Genomic DNA, 19,514 nt, shown 5'->3' on the forward strand with positions numbered 1-19,514 from the left:
ATAGGTGCACACCACTATCTGAGTTTTAAAATCAGTGCAGTAATTGCTGAAGTGTTGACTAACTTCCACTGTTAGTACTTTTGTTGCATACCTATCTGATGTTGACCTCTCACACAGCTGCTACAGTAACTGATCTTTGCGGCTATGACTGGGATTCCACAGCTGGTTAAGTCAGTGAATAGTTGAGGAAATTCAGGAAGGTGCAGTTAGGTGTAATCCCAGGTTTATGCTGAGTTACCCATGCATCAATAGGGACACTGGTTGACCTCAGCGACCCTGGTTAGAGGGAAAAGTCATCTAGGTATCCTGCTCTTGATTGCAGTCCAGCAAACTCCCCTTTGAATTGCACATTTGAGGACAGTATTGGACTTGGCTATGATGGCCCCAACTGGTATTTGCTGTTCGAGGCACCCATGAGAATAGCCTCCCTAGTGATGCACCAGTGTGCAACTGGTACCCACGGAACCGTATCCCAGGAAGAGTCGACACCTTTACGAAGACAGATGGGATGTTAGCTTACTAACTAATGAGAGAAGTGAGTGCAACCATTAAGCAGAGTTCACGTGTTTTGTGTCCTGCAACTGATATACAGGAAACTTTGTGCTATCCGGCACCGACGGGACCGAGCTGTTGCCGTTCCCTCAAAACTGCCGGACAAACCAGCGTTAATGTTGAAGCATACGGAGCTTTCAGCTCCGTATCTGGCAACAAACACTGTTGCTCAACAGCTTCTAAACAGTCGGCTGTACCTTGGAAGCGTCTGTCGCTTAGCAACAGCTTCAGAGAGATTTTGCAGAGCCTGACTTGAAAAAAAAAAGCCACGAGCAGAAAAAAAACCTAACAAAACGGCTCCTGATTTTTGCTGGTGGCTCGAGCTTGCCGGACATTTAGCCTCCGGATAACACACAGTTTCCTGTAAAAAGAAATAAGCTGAGAATGCTGACATTCCTTGGCCAGCCACTAGGTGGAGTTGCACCCCAGAGTATGGAGTCCTGCATCCTGGCGCCCATCATAGGGTGGCTTAGATGGAAAACACTCGCATCCAGCGCAGAGGTGCCCAAACTAAGCTTGCAGGCCCTTACATTCTAGTCCTCGAAGCCCAAGCAACTCCGTCTTATTTGTGTTTATTTGTTGCTGGTGTGTCCTGCTCGAATTTTGTGGACCTGGGACTTTGGAGAGGGCTGTTTTTAACATTCGTCTCATTGGTGGATAAATTCTAAATCCGAACAGCAAAATCATGTTCATATCCACAACTTAAAATATATACAGATTAATGGGAATATTAATTTAAACGTTACATGTGACCACAAAGCTCCATGGTATGCTCATAAGTGGCCTGTGAAGATTAAAAGCTTGTCACTCATGTTGTAGAGGACAGTTTCAAGCAGTCTAAATGGGGAGAGGGACCATCTTAAAATAAAAATAGAATGAATCTGGTTGAGCTCCTTTCTCCCTCCACCCTGAATGCAATGACTGTTGCTCGGGTGTAGTCCCACACGCCAGCTACTCTACATATCTCATCCAACTGAAGATTCATCCTGTGTGAAACTAAACGATGAGTGTCGGCAGGCTATGCAGGCAAGCCCAATATATTTTGAGTGACATCCACACACGTGCATTGCCAGTACAGGTCACTGGCTAATGATTCAGAGCGGGAACCCTGGCTAATATTTATCTTGCCCAGCATAAGGGTGTTGAGGTCAGTTTTAGAGCCCTAACTATCCCAATGGCTGACACAAGCTAATTCAGCAGAGACTGAGGATCAAAATGGTGTCCTATGGTCTCTTTCAATGCTACACTGTCTGCAACATCTAGGTCACTGGGGGAGCTTGAGCTAAGCTTTGCACAGTGCTAATGCCACTGCCGCTATCTAAAATGGGACAAAACTTCGATAAACTGACCTGTAATCCTGTTACTTGGTTGAGTGAGTTTTAACTTTTCTCCCTTATCTTGCACAGGTTGCCCCCCTGATTATGTGCCACCTGAAATTTTCAACTTCCCAAGTAAATCTGGTTTCAAGCTGTACGGCATGCTGTATAAACCTCACAACCTGCAGCCAGCCCGCAAGCACCCCACCGTCCTCTTTGTTTATGGAGGGCCACAGGTAAGGCTACCAGGAGAGATTTTTTCCTAGTTGTAATTGCAGTAGCTGGTCATTTTAAAAATTAAATAGCAAAAATGCATGTGTTTTTGTAACTGCAAGAGGAATTTTTGAAGAAAATTAGAAACTAGAATTTTATATTGATGAAATAAATTTCAGTAACAGTATTAAAAAATAAATAAATAATTCTATGCATTGCTGTCACAGCCGGCATTTATTGCTCATCCCTAGTTGCCCTTGAGAAAGTGATGGTGATCCGCCGCCTTGAACGGCTGCAGGCCGTGTGCTGAAGGCACTCCCACAGTGCTGTTAGGTTAGGGAGTTCCAGGATTTTTGACCCAGCGATAATGAAGGAACTGCGATTATATGTCCAAGTTGGGTTGGTGTGTGAATTCATTTTGTCATCTAAATTATACCTTTTACAAGGATGGTTTTTCGCGTCTATTACGTATTCGTGACTAGTGACTATCCTCCTTGGGGATGAAGGCAAGTTGGGTCTCTTTGGAGTCGCGATAGTTCCAAGATGACATACCTGGCAATAGAGGTCCATAACCAAGCCAGCCTTCTGGCGTACTGGCTGATCTGTTAGTCTGGGCAAGGCAGGTACACAGTACTCCACGGCACCGTTGACTGTTCAGACAGTCTGACTCACTAAGGGAACTGAGTTGGGATAGGCCTCTCACTGGGAACTTATCTTCCCAATTTGCACTAGATAAGCTTACAAGCTAGTGCCTAATGGACAGGGTAGTCACTGCAGAACAAGTAGCATATTTTCTACTGTTGAGGTGTGTGATTTTAGCTCTTTAAACTGCAGCAGTACCTCTGCGCACTGCTAATCTGCCCCTCTGCTGTTTGAACTTGTGTAAGGGGGTAGGGGTATATCCTTATGGAGACTGTGTGTACGGTCCATATCTGACAGCAGCTTGGTTTGGTGGATAGTGGGTTAAGAACATAAGAAATAGGAGCAGGAGTAGGCCAATCGGCCCCTCGAGCCTGCTCCACCATTCAATAAGATCATGGCTGATCTGATCCTAACCTCAAATCTTCTATCACTGTGCATCCACCCGAACCCATGTGATCTCCCGGGAGAGGCGAAAAACCAGATAAAGACCCAATGGCCAATTTGGGAGAAAAAAATCTGGGAAATTCCTCTCCGACCCATCTAGGCGATCGAAATTCTTCCAGGAGATCACTCTGTCCCTATATTTTCTACAGTACTTACCTTCTGTAAAGGCGATCTCCACCCCAGCCAGGAACAGGAATAAAACCATCTCCTGAAATCTAACACAGAATTAGAACACAGTAGGAGCAGAACCAGGCTACACGGCCCCTGGGCCCACTCCACTACCCACAGGGCCATGACCATTCCGAACCTAGACTCATGTCCAATTTCCTGCCCGCTCCCCGTAACCCTTAATTCCCTTTACTTCTAGGAAACTATCTATTTCTGTTTTAAATTTATTTAATGATGTAGCTTCCACAGCTTTCTGGGGCAGCAAATTCCACAAACCTACCACCCTCTGAGTGAAGAAGTTTCTCCTCATCTCAGTTTTGAAAGAGCAGCCCCTTATTTTAAGATTATGCCCCCCAGTTCTAGTTTCACCCATCATTGGGAACATCCTCACCGCATCCACCCAATCAAGCCCCTTCACAATCTTATATGTTTCAATAAGATCGCCTCTCATTCTTCTGAACTCCAATGAGTAGAGTCCCAATCTACTCAACCTCTCCTCATATGTCCACCCCCTCATCCCCGGGATTAACCGAGTGAACCTTCTTTGTACTGACTCGAGAGCAAGTATGTCTTTTCTTAAGTATGGACACCAAAACTGTATGCAGTATTCCAGGTGCGGTCTCACCAATACCTTGTACAACTGCAGCAATACCTCCCTGTTTTTATATTCCATCCCCCTAGCAATAAAAGCCAACATTCCATTGGCCTTCTTGATCACTTGCTGCACCTGCATACTAACTTTTTGAGTCTCGTGCACCAGGACCCCCAGATCCCTTTGTACTACAGTACTTTCCAGTTTCTTGCCATTAAGATAATAACTTGCTCTACGATTTTTCCTGCCAAAGTGCATAACCTCACACTTTCCAGTATTGTATTCCATCTGCCAAATCTCTGCCCACTTACTTAGCCTGCCTATGTCCCTTTGCAGGTTTTTTATGTCCTCCTCACTCACTACTTTCCATCCCATCTTTGTATCATCTGCAAACTTTGATATGTTACACTCGGTCCCCTCCTCCAAATCGTTAATATAGATTGTAAAGAGTTGGGGACCCAGCACTGACCCCTGCGGAACACCACTAGTTACTGGTTGCCAATCTGAGAACGAACCATTTATCCCAACTCTCTGCTTTCTGTTAGATAGCCAATCCTCCACCCACGCCAGAATATTACCCCCAATCCTGTGATTTTTTATCTTGAGCAATAATCTTTTGTGTGGCACCTTGTCAAATGCCTTTTGGAAGTCTAAATACACTACGTCCACTGGTTCCCCTTTATCCACCCTATATGTTACTTCCTCAAAAAACTCCAGCAAATTTGTCAAACATGACTTCCCCTTCATGAAACCATGCTGAGTTTGGCCTATTAAATTATGTTTATCCAAATGTCCCGTTACTGTCTCCTTAATAATGGACTCTAACATTTTACCAACCACAGATGTTAGGCTAACTGGTCTATAGTTTCCAGCCTTCTGCCTACTACCCTTTTTAAATAAGGGTGTTACATTAGCAGTTTTCCAATCTGCCGGGACCTTTGCTGAGTCCAGTGAGTTTTGGAAAATTATTACCAATGCATCCACAATCCCTACCGCTACTTCCCTCAAGACCCTAGGATGCAAGCCATCAGGCCCAGGGGATTTATCCGCCTTGAGTCCCATTATTTTACCAAGTACCACTTCCTTAGTGATTTTAATCGTATTTAGTTCCTCCCCCCCCCTAGAGCCCCCTGTTTGTCCAGTGTTGGGATAGTCTTAGTGTCCTCTACTGTAAAGACTGATACAAAATAATTGTTCAGTGTTTTTGCCATCTCCATGTTTCCCACCATTAATTTCCCGGTCTCATCCTCTAAGGGCCCAACATTTACTTTAGCCACCCTTTTTCTTTTTATATAACTATAGAAACTTTTACTGTCTGTTTTTATATTTTTTGCTAATTTACTTTCATAATCTATCTTCCCTTTCTTAATCAATCTTTTAGTTATTTTTTGCTGTCTTTTAAAGACTTCCCAATCTTCCATCCTCCCACTAGATTTGGCTACCTTATATGCCCTTGTTTTTAGTCGGATACTATCCTTAATTACTTTACTTAGCCACGGATGGCTATCTTTTCTTTTACACCCTTTTTTCCTCAGTGGAATATATTTTTTTTGGAAGTTGTAAAATAACTCCTTAAATGTACACCACTGATCATGTACCGCCTTACCCTTTAATCTATTTTCCCAGTCCACTCTAATCAATTCCGCTCTCATACCTTCATAATCTCCTTTATTCAAGCTCAGCACGCTTGTTTGAGATCCAACCTTCTCACCCTCTAATTGAATATGGAACTCAACCATGTTATGGTCACTCATTCCAAGGGGATCCTTTACTAGGACATTTTTAATTAATCCTGTCTTGTTACACAGGACCAGATCTAAGGTTGCTTGCCCCCTGGTCAGTTTAGTTACATACTGCTCAAGAAACCCATCCCTAATGCATTCAATGAACTCATCCTCAAGGCTGCTCTGCCCAATTTGATTTGTCCAGTTAATATGATAATTAAAATCCCCCATAATTATAGCTGTTCCCTTATTACAAGCCGCAACTATTTCCTGATTAATACTCCGTCCAACAGAGTTGCAACTGTTCGGAGGCCTATAGACTACACCCACTAGTGTTTTTTTCCCCTTATTATTCCTTATCTCCACCCAAACTGTTTCACTCTCCTCCTTTGACCCAATATCATTTCTCTGTATTATAGTGATTCCTTCCTTTATTAACATAGCCACCCCACCTCCTCTCCCTTCCTGCCTGTCCTTCCTGATTGTTAAATAACTTGGTATGTTTAATTCCCAGTCATGGTCACCCTGCAGCCATGTTTCTGTAATGACCACAAGATCATACCCATATGTCGTTATTTGTGCCGTTAACTCATTCATTTTGTTACGAATGCTACGTGCATTCAGATAAAGAACTTTCAAATATGTTTTGTAGCACTTAGTTCCTGTTTTTTCCCTTTTTAGTACTTTACTTTTTGCTCCATACCTTCTGTCCCTTCCTGACACATTCTGTTTTTTAATTCCCCCACTGCTACCTAAGTCTATGACCTTCTCTGTTGTCATTTCTATTATTTGCTCTCTAGAAACCTCCCCCCCACTTATTAGTTTAAAGCCCTCTCTACAGCCCTAGTTATATGATTCGCCAGGACTCTAGTCCCAGCACTGGCCAAGTGGAGTCCGTCCCAACGGAACAGCTCCCTCCTGTCCTAGTATTGGTGCCAGTGTCCCAAGAAGCAAAACCCATTTCTCCCACACCAGTCTTTGAGCCACGCATTTAACTCTTTAATTTTATTTATCCTAGCCATATTCGCTCGTGGCTCAGGTAATAACCCAGAGATTATTACCCTTGAGGTTCTGTTTTTTAATTTGACCCCTAGCTGCTCATACTCCTTTAACAGAACCGTCTTCCTTGTCCTATCTACGTCGTTTGTACCAACATGGACCACGACAACTGGATCCTCCCCCTCCAAGTTTCTTTCCAGCCCAGAAGAGATGTCCTTAACCCTCGCACCGGGCAGGCAACACAGCCTTCGGGACTCCTGCTCTTGACTGCAGAGAACCCTATCTATCCCCCTAATGATACTATCCCCTACCACTACAACATTTCTTTTTACTCCCTCCACTTGAATGGCCCCCTGTACCACGGTGCCGTGGCCAGGTTGCTCATCCTCCCTGCAGTCCCCGCTCCCGCCCTCACAGGGAGTAAGAACCTCGATCCTGCTGGACAAGAACAAGGGCTGCGTCTCCTTCAACACTACATCCTGGATCCCTGTACCTTCCTCACTCGTAGTCACACCGTCCTGTCCCTGACCACGGACTACATCTGCAGTAATTAACTTCATAGGTGTGACCATCTCCTGAAACATAGAGTCCAGGAACTTCTCCCCCTCCCTGATGTGTCGCAGTGTCTGAAGCTCGGTCTCAAGCTCCATAACATGGAACTTGAGTTCCTCTAGCAGCAAACACTTGTCGCAGATGTAATCACCGTGAGCCTCAATGGGGACCACCGGCTCCCACATCTCGCAACAGTAACACATCACCTGCTCCATTCTATATAATTAATTACATTTCTTATTATTAGTTATGAAGACCCTGCCCGGATATAAGTTTCTCTGCCTGTCAACACCAAATGAACAAAAAAGGTTCCTGTCATCCATTTTTTGTTCTGCACTTTACCCTCGGGTTTCTCCTCTTGCACTCTGCGGATGATGATTTATGCTGGCATGTAGCTGTGTGAGCTTTGATAGCTTTGAGTACAACACCTCCCCCCCCCCCCAAGCAGCAGCCTTTTTAATGTGCGCCAGAACAGTAATGTAGGCAGAGTGTGTTGGGGAGTTCTCCCACATGATGAGGTTTGGATGAAAGCCCTTTGACCCTATTTATTGTCGCCTTTCCAAGTACCTTGCTGCATTTATCTCTCTTTTCCAACCCCCCCCGAACTCTTGGGAGACCAGTGTCCCAGCTTCAGTTACCCTCGCTGGCAATCTGTTTCAGCTATTGATCACTCAAGAAACACTCTGGTGTGTCTGTTTACACCAAATTATTAGCAAGCTTTCCACTTCCTGGAATTATTCTTCATCGGTGCTGCATTAGATATATATTGCGAATACTTCAGATGAGGAAATGTAGCACAGGACCGTAAATAGCACGATAGTGTTTGCGGAAAGGAGTCAAGTTCGTTGACATGCCTTCCCAATGCATGTAAATTCTGATGCAATTTTTAACAAGTCCTCAGTTCTTTTTGTAAGCACGGGGGCATATATCACAGGTGCAATTATCCACAACTGCATTCTCCACCTCGCATCTGTCATTCTTCTGCACGATACTTCTGCAGCCATTAGTTTGTTCAACCACTCCCTTACCTTCATGTTATGAGCCCTTGTTCCCAGGAAATCCACCCTAGTTGTTCCTCCTAGTATGGCCTCCATAGCTCCATTAAATCCAAGGTGCACAGACTTGTATCTATTGCACAACCGGTTTAACCATCATAACTAGATCTGGTTGGACTACACCCAGCGTTATTGGACCCCTCTCTCCTCTGCCAAAACAGCCCACTACTGCACAATCATCCTGGAGAACCAAGCTAACCCCGGCTTTTTTCCATTACCAACAATCTCCTTAAACTCCTCTCCCCTGTCCCTCCACACACACCAAGTGCGAGGAGCTCATGGACTTCTTTCTCAACAAGACTGAGACCATCCATTCAGCTCTCTTTGCTGCTTCGCCCTATCCCCTTAACCACCCTCACCCTATCCCCTTAACCACCCCCACCCCACCCCAGCCATAGCCCTGAATCGGAGTCTTTCTCTGGTTTTGATCTCCTCTTGCACTGCTGCCAAGTTCATCTTATCCATGAGACCCACCTTCTGCTCCTTTGATCCCATTCCCACTAAATTGTTGACCACCCAACTTCCCTTCCCGGCCCCATGCCAGTAAATGGTGTTCTCTTCTCGCTTACTGCCCCTCTTCAAAGGTGTAGTCGCCCCGCACCGTCCTCAAAAAAAACAACAAAAAAAACAAACAAACAAACAAACAAACCCTTCACCCTCTGACTTTGCAAACTGCTGCCCAACTCCAACCTCCCTTTCCTCAAGTCCCTGAAAAGTTGACCCCTCCAAATCTCTCGGCTGCCTCCTTTGTGATTTTGCTTCAATTTTTATTTTCTTTGAACTTGGGTGGTTTTCAAACTTCTGATTATCACAGTTGCTCCCCTTTCAATTCAGCTTTCCTTCACTTGACCTTCAACCTTAATTTAGCCATAAGTTGTTGAGTTCTTTGAAGTAACAGAGAGGATGGATGAGTATAGTGCAGTTAATGTGTATATGGACTTTCAAAAGGCGTTTGATAAAGTACCACTGATAGACTTGTTAGCAAAATTGAAGCCCATGGGATTAAAGGGGCAGTGGATATGAAATTGGCTAAGGGACAGAAAGGAGAGAGCAGTGATTGGTTGTTTTTCAGACTAGAGGGAAGTGCGCAATGGTGTCCCCCAGGGATCGGTGTTGGGATCACTGCTCTTTTTGATATATATTAATGACCTGGACTTGGGTACACAGGACATAATTTCAAAGTTTGAAGATGACACAAAACACAAATGTAGTAAACAGTGAGGAGGACATACAGACTGGTGAAATGAGCAGACACATGATAGATGAAATTTAACGCAGAGAAGTATGAAGTGATTCATTCCGGCAGGAAGATGAGGAGAGGCAATATAAATAAATGGTACAATTTTAAAGGAGATGCAGGAACATGGAGACTTGCGTACACAATTTTTTGAAGGTGGCAGGACAAGTTAAGAAGCCTAATATGCATACGGGATGTTTGATTTTATAAATAGAGGTATAGAGTACAAAAGGAAGGAAGTTATGCTAAACCTTTATAAAACACTGATTAGGTCCCCACTGGATTATTGTGGCTAATTCTGGGCACCACACTTTAGAAAGGATGTCAAGGCCATAGAGATGGTGCAAAGGAGATTTACTAGAATGGTACCAGGGATGAAAGACTTGTACGTGGTGAGACTGGAGATACTAGGGTCATTTTTGGGATGGCTGGGTGTAACTCCATGCTTGGGCCACAGCTATTTACAGTCTATATCAATCACTTGGATGAGGGGACTGAGTGTAATATATCCAAGTTTTCTGACGGTACAAAGCTAGGTTGGAAAGTAAGCTGTGAGGAGGATGCAAAGAAGATGCAAAGGGATATAGATTGGTTAAGTGATTGGGCAAGAAGATGGCAGATGGAGTATAATGTGGGGAAGTGTGAACTTATCCACTTTGGTAGGAAGAATGGAAAAGCAGAATATTTTAAAGGTGAGAGATTAGTTATTGGTATTCAGTGGGATTTAGGTGTCCTTGTAGACAAATCACGTTAATGTGCAGGTCCAGTAAGCAATTAGGAAGGCAAATGGTATGTTGGCCTTTATTGCAAGGGGGTTGGAGTTGAAGAGTGAGGAAGTCTTGCTGCAATTATATAGGACTTCGGTGCAATGTTCCTTGTAAGCTGCGCTTTGTTCTGTGCCGCCGGTTGCTTTTAATGCGCGGCCCCTTTAAATTTCTCTGCACGCGCGGTATTTACGATGTAAAAGCTGGTGAGTGGCCTGCGTGGCACCTTTGAGATTACTGCACAGCTGAGTGGCCACGCACCTTGGGGGAACATTGCTTTGGTGAGACCACGCCTGGAGTACTGTACAGTTTTGGTCTCCTTGCCTAAGGAAGGATATACCTTCCTTAGAGAGGGCGCAGCAAAGGTTCACCAGATTGATTCCTGAGATGAGAGAGCTGTCCTATGATGAGAGATTGTGTAGAATGGGCCTATATTCTCTGGAGTTTAGAAGAATGAGAGGCGATCTCATTGAAACATACAAGATCCTGAGAGGGCTTGACAGGGTAGATGCTGATGGGCTGTTTCCCCTGGCTGGAGAGTCGAGAACTAGGGGGCATAGTCTCGGGATAAAGGTCGACCATTTAGGACTGCGATGAGAAATTTCTTCACTGAGAGGATTTAAATCTTTGGAATTCTTTACCCCAGAGGGTTGTGGATGCTGAGTCATTGAATATATTCAGGACTGAGCTCGATATATTTTTGGGCACTAAGGGAATGGAGGGACATGGGGAGAGGGCAGGAAAGTGTTGATGTAGACCATCAGCCATGATCTTACTGAATGGCAGAGCAGGCTCGATGGGCTGTATGGCCTACAGCTCCTATTATGTTCTTATACTGGGGTTGTTCTCCTTAGAGCAGCGAAGGTTAAGGGGAGATTTGATAGAGGCATTCAAAATCTTGAAGGGTTTTGATGGAGTAAATTAGTAGAAACTGTTTCCAGTGGCAGAAGGGTCGATAACCAGAGGATACAGATTTATGGTAATTGGCAAAAGAACCAGAGGCGACATGAGGAAGAAAAGTTTTTACACTGCGAGTTATGATCTGGGATGCACTGCCTGAAAGGGCGGTGGAAGCAGATTCAATAATAACTTTTAAAAGGGAATTTGATCTACTTAAAAAGGAAAAGATTTGCATGGCTATGGGGAAAGAGCAGGGAAGTGGGACTAATTGGGCAGCTCTTTCAAAGAGCAGACACGATGGGCTGAATGGCCTCCTGTGCTATATCATTCCGTGATTCAAAGCTTGGCTTTTTCTGTGCTGTACATCATAAAACTCTAGGGTAGCAATCGATTTGAGTGTTACCTTCCTATATTAAACTTGCCTGGTTGCGCTGAAACTCACTTGTTTTCGTGGCAGGATTTCAGGAGTCCCAGAGTGGAGCTGATCCACTGCGTCCTATTTAACTTGGAGTCTGTGGCCTTTTTAATGTGCCTCTGCATATTTAGTTCTTCAATGCGTCCTGATGATTACTGATGGTTTCAAAATATTATCTGCCTGTTGGGGATCAAGCAAAGAGCAATCTGTTCTTGTCCAATGTCCACCTACCAAGGGCATAGAGGTCAAGTGTAGAATCTCCACTGCTGGCTTGGCTGAGATTGTAAAATGTCACAGACCAGAGATCAAACCTGGGACACGTCATGGCCCGATAGTACTCTCATGGTGCATTTACAGACTGAGCCTTCGAGGTAGCCTGCTTCCCTTACTTTTAATCTGTTTACACTTTTTGTCACTCCATGTAACCTTTCCGGCCAAATAGGTGATCTACTCAGGAAGTGTTGCCCAAGAAGAGCATGGCCAATCTCCATCCTCCCTTGGCTGAGATTGTATAGTACGCTCATGGTGTATTTACAGAATGAGCCGTCGAGGTAGCCTGCTTCCCTTACTTTATGATGGGTTATACTGTAAAAGTAGCAATGTACCAAGAAATGTACAGGAAGAAAAGGGTAAATATTCTGCTGCACCTGGCACACACTGACGAATGCATTATGAAATTGCACATTCCCAGTCACCAATCTTGTGTCCATTAAAGTTAATGAAAAGGAAACCACAGGCTGGGAATTTGCAGTTTTGCAGAATGTGATCCTGGCTCACGTCAGTATCTGGACCAGTGGAACTTTTACCCCAAGGTGCACATATAAAGATTCCAAGTAAAGGGAAAGCAATTCTAATGAGTTGGCACATAATTTGAAATGGTATTAAAAGGGATATCTGTTCATTGGCCCTCCCCAGTGTTGAAGTTTAAGTTTCAGATCTACTGGTCAAAGACTGCCTGTGAGAGGGCGCTTTTTAAATCAGTGATGCCGTGAACCTGGTCCGCAGCCCACTATTGTCCTTCCGAATGTCACTGGTGAAAGCACAAAAGGATTTAGTTTCCTCTCTCTGCTATTTATATTAAATGGGCTATTGATTGTTAAAATATTGCAAGTAGGAATTTAACGCAAACCCATTGACCAGTCTGCAGAGTAAATGAAACCCCACTTGATCTGCTCCGAGACTGCATGAGACACCATTGTAACAGCTTGGAGAATGTGGTCATTCCCTCTTTTTTTCTCGCCACCTCGCCCTCCCCCATAAAGTGACACTAACACATTTATTATAATGTTGAGGTTTTGGAAAGGTTTGAGGTTCACTTTGTAGATTTCTTGGTTAATTTCAGTGGGGGCCCAATAATTGCAAGCATCAGGTGCTGCACAGCTGCAACGACAAAATATTTGCATTTAGTTTGTTAAATTGACTAAAAAATGTGTGATCTCAGCCTGTGAAACACTTTATCTCTGAAAGTGCTAATTTGCACCATTTACATGATAGCCATTTAGAGTTCCTGTTTGTTCTGCAGGATCAAATATCTCAAACAGGCTGTGTTCTCCACTTCTGAAGTTGCTCAATGAGGTTGGGGTACAAGTGCAGTATTGCAGCTGATCTTCAAGGAGTGTCAGCAGGTTTTTCAATCATGGTGGGATTCACAGCCAACCGTAATCCTGTCATTGTTTAACATCCACATGTATGCCTTTAAGTGGGTTACTGTAAACCAGCCAAGTTAGGAATCTGGGGCCAATGTGTGAGGCTGTTTGAGACTGGACGGTGCACTCATCAATGGAGCCATTCGTGGAGCTCCTCCTCCAGTTTCTTTCAACATCTTCACTCACCTTGTTACTGAGAATATTAACTGTGGAATTTATTTTCTTGTTCATGCAGGTCCAACTTGTGAACAACTCGTTCAAGGGAATAAAGTACCTGAGGCTAAATACACTGGCGTCTCTTGGCTATGCAGTGGTGGTGATCGATGGCAGGGGGTCCTGCCAGCGAGGCCTTTTCTTCGAAGGTGCCCTCAAAAACAAAATGGTATTGTCCCTTTGACCATAGAGGTTTTAAAGTGGCATCTAATTAAACATGTCCATACCCACCATGTTCTTCATATAGTCTGAAGAACTTAATATATTGAAAAAATTCTCAACTTCTTTCCCTCCTCTTAGGAAGGCATGGATATCGTCACTGGGGCGCAGGTTCCACAGACACTAGTTGTTCATGTGTGATCCTTAATGTTGAGTGCTGGTGGGCTATTTAATCCTGGAAGACAGCATTCCTTTTTTACTTTAAAAATGTGACATGTTCTGACCCATCTGACTCTTAAAGAACACTGCTCCATGTTCAAATGGGTTTGTGATCTGCCTCACTCATTGTAATCATAAATATCATTCCTGTAATTCCCCTGGTGCCACTAGCTCTGTCTCTAAGCTACTTGCTGAGATGTGATTTGTAGATTTCAGGTCCAGAGCTTTCTCTGTGGTACCTTCAGTGCTGAACTGCTGGCTATAGTACATTGATTTGTTCCCATTAATAAGATCTAATGTTTTCACAAACTTTGTGCAAAGGTGAGCAAATAAGAGTATTCTTGGAGAACAGTCACAGTCCGACTGAAAGCTTATTTCCCCATAAAACAAGGTTATTTCAAGACTATGGCAGACAAATAACTCGAGCACCCAGTTGACCGTCAAAACTGACCATTATTGTAAATATACTGCTTTATATTGAGGTTTCTGTATCAAAGGGTGAATTTCTCTCCCAACCTGATATTTCAGCTGGAATTTGGGCAAGTTTAAGTGCTTTGTATCAGATTGTTCACCCATAACTTCAAACACACTGTTGTCGATACATATCTCATTTTGATGTGCAGTGATAGCCAGTTTAAATGCTTTGTGTAACAGGAGTAAATGTGTTCTCTGCTGCACAAAGAAAGGAGGTGGAGATTTTTAGCACCCCCTCCCGCCCACATTGTTTTTCTTTTTGTGGATATGTTGTGCTGCTCAAGGTGACTGTGCCAGCTCCAGGGATTAGAAATATTTCCATAACAGCCAGCTCGTGTCTGGCCCAAGCACACCCAGGTCAGTACAAGATGACTAGATGCAAAATGAAGCTCTATCTACTCTGCCCCAACAACATGCTGTCACTCCAACCTCACAACATTGCACCAATGTGACCATTTTCCACACGAACCATCCTATGGCTTTTCACGATTGCCAATTGGTGCCAAATTAGAGGCAATTTTTATATTGTGGGCCATGTCATTAGGAGCTACTGTAACTTTACACTTGCGACTTAAAGCCAGGACACAGATGACTTTTATCTCATTTGACTAGGGTGGATTTCAACTCGTGTCTCAATTTTTCTACTTCATAGATTTGTGCCTCCCAGCACCCAATAAGGCAGGGATGTGATCTGCTCTGAGGCCTCTGCCACTTTGTAACCGCTCACCATTAAGGGATGTGTGTGAGTGGACTTGGGGTGTCGATCCCCTCCCTGCTGGCAAGCATTTTTGCATGAAGGCATGATTGTGACAACTTACCACATCAATCAGTATCAAGTTGCCAAGCAGTGTATTTGCGAGCCTTGCTTTGCCGGATTTTGCAGTGGGTAATCCAAGATGCTGTTCTTTTTAGTTTGCCCAAATCAAGCAGTGACATTAACTTGGTGCTGAAAGGTCAAGGAAGAGCAAGTAGTATATTTGGCCCATCAAGCTTGTACATCTAGTAATCAAACTCACCTAACCCGGCATCCAATGAACATTTTGAACTTGCCTAATCATAAAGATAATTAGAGATGAGTGAGGTCATCCGGCCAATCTAGCTCAACTTTCCATAGAATTCTAAAGTCCTAACCTCACGGTAGGTAATTCTCTAAGCATTCATCACCCTCTGAATAACTTTTTCTGAGGTTTGCTTTGAATTAACTTTTCACTTATTTAGGTTTATGGCTCCATTGCCACATGGCTGACTCATGATAAATTAACATTCTGGAATCTTGTATTTTCAATTTCCCTGTGACTGCTATTGCATTGTAAATAGACTGAGATAATCCTGCTAAATAAATATTTTGGGGAGATAAATCTTGTTCAGTTAAACCAAACACAACTCCTCTTCAGTGTCCCCATTATTCTTAGAACATAAAATGATTCCCTGCTCCTCAATGTCTCTTTCTAAGCCCCAATACCATTTTCCACCTAAGAGGACAAGCAGGTCATCTGCTCCCAGCTCTGTGCTAATGCTGCTCATAAAGTAGCCACTAGGCAGTCTATAGAAGGGACCGTGTTTCGTTTTTACTCTGTGTTCTACTCCTAGGTGTGGAACTCAGTAATTACGGAATCCTTTCATCTCCATTTTCTCTTCTACTCCACAGGGCCAGGTAGAGATTGAAGATCAGGTGGAGGGGCTGCAGTGGGTCGCGGAGAAATATGGCTTTGTTGATCTAAACCGAGTTGCCATCCATGGCTGGTCATATGGAGGTTTCCTCTCCCTCATGGGTTTGATCCACAAGCCCAAAGTCTTCAAGGTAATGAAAGCATCAGCAAAATGGATCAGATGAATCATGTTTAAAAACTTTCAACCATTTTATTTAAAAGCAGGTTAAAATGACACCTCTTGGGGCCAGTTGTGGAGTAGATTGCTCATGTTCATGGATTTGTACAACTAAACTAAGTCATGGAATCCTAGATGAAATTTCTTTTAATCACTCTTCCAAATTTGCATGCATCGATTATCAGATGGTGATGGATCCCTTTTGTCAGCATTTGATTTCAGCCTCCTATTTTGGAGTAATTTTACTATTTAAAAAGTTACAACCTTATTGTGTCCATTAATAAGCAAAGTGCACAAATAGGAGGAAGTCATACTTAAATTGTACACCGCTCTGATAAGACGATGCCTTGAATACTTGTGTCCACTGAGGCACAAGAGATGTGCAAACTCGAGTCAGCGTATGCAAAGAGTAGCAGCACAGTGTATTTGTGCTGTAACCTCCTGTACTGCAGAGTGGAGGGATAAAGTTTTGCTCAGTTCACTCAGAACTCCATGTTCAAGTGCCTTCAGTCCAGCATCTGCTATGCTCTGGCATTAAGACAATTCTGGCCAAAGTCTTCTGTAACTGTAACAATGGTGTGTTATCCCTCCTTATCCTCTTCAACCACTGTGACAGTTGATGTGCCATCCTGCTCCATCACCTCTCTTCCACCATCTCTCCAATGTTGTCTGGCCCCTTGGGACAACCCTTCACTGGTTCCACTGTTACCTTTTCCTGCGCAGCTTTAACAATGGTTTTTCTTCCTGACCAGAGGCCCCTGTGAAACTATCCTTGTTTTCCTCCTGTTCCTCAACTGCATATTGCCATTTGGTGATTACATCCATAGACACAAAGTTAACTTCCATCTGTATATTGCTGCTGATACCTAGCACTACCTCAACCCCAAGATGACCACTTTGCTGTCATACTACCTGTCTGTCATTGTCATGGATGAGTCAGAACTTCCTACAACTGAACAGTATTAGGAAGACCGAGGCCATTATTTTTGCTGCCTGCTGTTAATTCCACTACCTTGCCACTTAACTCCTCCCGCTCCCTGGCTACTTGCCTAAATTGAACCAGGCCACGAGTCATGTTCAACTCTGATCTGAGCCTCAAACCCCACATCCAATCTGTCACCAAAACTACTTCCACCTCTGCAACAGTGCTCTCCACCATCCTTCAATCACCCACACCACTATCAAAAGCCTGTCCATGCCACCTCTAGACTGGAAATCTCCATCATTATCCACGTCAGCCTCCTGTCCTTCACCCTCCTATACACTCCAATTTGTCCAAAACTCAATCATCTGTACCATGTCCAGCACTGAGTCATGGTCGCTCACCACCCTCAAACTCACTGACCTACACTGGCTCCCTATCCCCCAATACATTAAATTTCCTAACATTGTCTTCATCTTTATATCCCTTCAAGGCCTCACCGTACCATACACCTGCAATCTCCTCTAGCCTTAAGTCCCCGCCTCCATTTTAGCCCTCTGATTATGGCCTTTTGTGCATAACCCCCTCCCTTCATCCCATCAGCTGCCATGGCTTTACAATCTAGAACTCACTTCCTAAACCCCTCTGACTCTACTTCTCTCCAGACCTTTAAAACATGTTTTAAAATACATCTTTTTGGCTAAGCTTCTGGTTGCATTTCTAACTCTGCCACCACAGTTTGTCATCTGTTACTTTTATTATTCACCGCTACCATGGGATGTTCTGTACATTTAAAGGCGCTACATAAATGCCAGTGGTTGTAATGCTGGCAGCAGGTTGCCTGCCCTCCTCCTTAGCTGAGGAGCGATGTGTCCCGAGCAAGCAAAAATTTAAAACAAAAATGGGGCAAAAGAATCTCTTAATTGAAGCGGTTGATTTCAGACACTGCACCATGTGATGATAAAAGGCTTGCTATTACCCAAATATCGTCTTGTATATAAAAGGTATCTTGATATCTTGCAGGTTGCTGTAGCTGGTGCACCAGTCACAGTCTGGATGGCCTACGACACTGGTTACACTGAGCGTTATATGGACGTCCCAGAGAGTAATAATCAAGGTTATGAAGCTGGTTCAGTGGCGCTACACGTTGATAAACTACCAAATGAGTGAGTAATATAGTTGTTTCTCAAAGCCGTGTGCTTCATCACATAGAATTACAGCACAGAAACGGGCCATTCGGCCCAACGGGTCTATGCAGGTGTTTACGCTCCACACGAGTCTCCGCCCACCCCTCATCGTCTAACCCTATCAGCATAACCTTCTATTCCTTTTACCGTCATGTGTTTATCCAGCTTCCCCTTAAATGCATCACAAGTTGTTCCCCATAACATGGGGCACGTAAACACTAAAAATTGGCAGGAGTATGTTCAGTTTTTGATTTGACTAATACTGTTTCTAATGATGAGGGATGATTCATTCTATCATGTTGATAACACACCTGTAATTTTGAATTGTAGATTGCAAGAAGTGACTTCAATTCAGATCTCAGAGACACATTACCTCTGCTCCCCTATAGGACATATTTGTATAGAGGTTTAGGTATGATTTTTTTTTAAAACACAAATGCAAGAAATCTGACATAAAAACAAAATGCCGGAGGCCTGTCAGCATCTGAAAAAACAGGCTAATGTTTAATGGAGACCCTTCATTAGCAATGGGGGGAAAAGAAAAGCAGACAGACTGGCAAAAAAAAAAAGCGGCAGGGAGACCAACTGGTGAAGCAAATATACAAGCACTATTACTAAAAGGTTTAACACTGAACATTGTTTAAGCTAAAGAGGTGAAAAGTGCTGGATGATGTACAAAGGATGTCTCACTCAGACACTGCATTTAAAGATGAATAAAAATAACACCAAAGTGGAAGGAACGTGAGTGGAATTGAATAAAATTGTTACATTAGGAGTTTTTATTGACTGGACAGTAACATCCAGCCTCATTCAGACAATGTAGGTTGAAAGTTATAGTGGTACAGCTTACATTCTCCCAATGCTGACAGCAGCTCTGACTCCAATAAGCTTGAGGTAATTCTAAGGTGTTCAGCTTCCACCTTTTCATGCCCCTTATGGCAACGTAGAGCCCAATGGTACAGGAAACTTTGGTTTATCTGGAGGTTAACTGTCTGGAATGCTTGAGCCACCGGCAAAAATCAGGAGCCGTTTCGTTAGGTTTTTTTTCTTTTCGTTGCTCTTTTTTCACCAGTCAGGCTCTGCAAGGTCTCGCTGAAGCTGTTGCTAAGCTACAGAGACGCTTGCAAGGTATGGCCGACTGTTTAGAAGCTGTTAGCAACAGGGTTTGTTGCCAGATACGGCGCTCAAAATCTCCGTATGTTTCGACATTAGCGCTGGTTTGTCCGGCAGTTTTGATGGGACGGCAACAGCTCGGTCCTGTCGGTGCCGGATAGCACAAAGTTTCCTGTAATTG

General features: G+C 43.7%; 1 protein-coding gene across 6 annotated transcripts in view; it reads left to right on the top strand.

The window, feature by feature from the left end:
* The window catches only part of dpp9 (dipeptidyl-peptidase 9), a 116,494-nt gene that overhangs the window by 92,674 nt on the left and 4,306 nt on the right, over positions 1 to 19,514 (top strand). For all 6 annotated transcript variants that reach the window (XM_086004931.1, XM_086004933.1, XM_086004934.1 and 3 more), the window contains 4 exons: positions 1,959 to 2,104; positions 13,455 to 13,601; positions 15,933 to 16,085; positions 18,057 to 18,199. In XM_086004931.1, coding sequence (XP_085861057.1) covers positions 1,959 to 2,104; positions 13,455 to 13,601; positions 15,933 to 16,085; positions 18,057 to 18,199 — 589 coding nt within the window. The remainder of the gene's footprint in view (positions 1 to 1,958; positions 2,105 to 13,454; positions 13,602 to 15,932; positions 16,086 to 18,056; positions 18,200 to 19,514) is intronic.

This window comes from Somniosus microcephalus, chromosome 13, assembly GCF_052327205.1.
Source record: "Somniosus microcephalus isolate GS21.2 chromosome 13, FLI_Smic_1.0, whole genome shotgun sequence".
Classification (NCBI taxonomy): domain Eukaryota; kingdom Metazoa; phylum Chordata; class Chondrichthyes; order Squaliformes; family Somniosidae; genus Somniosus; species Somniosus microcephalus.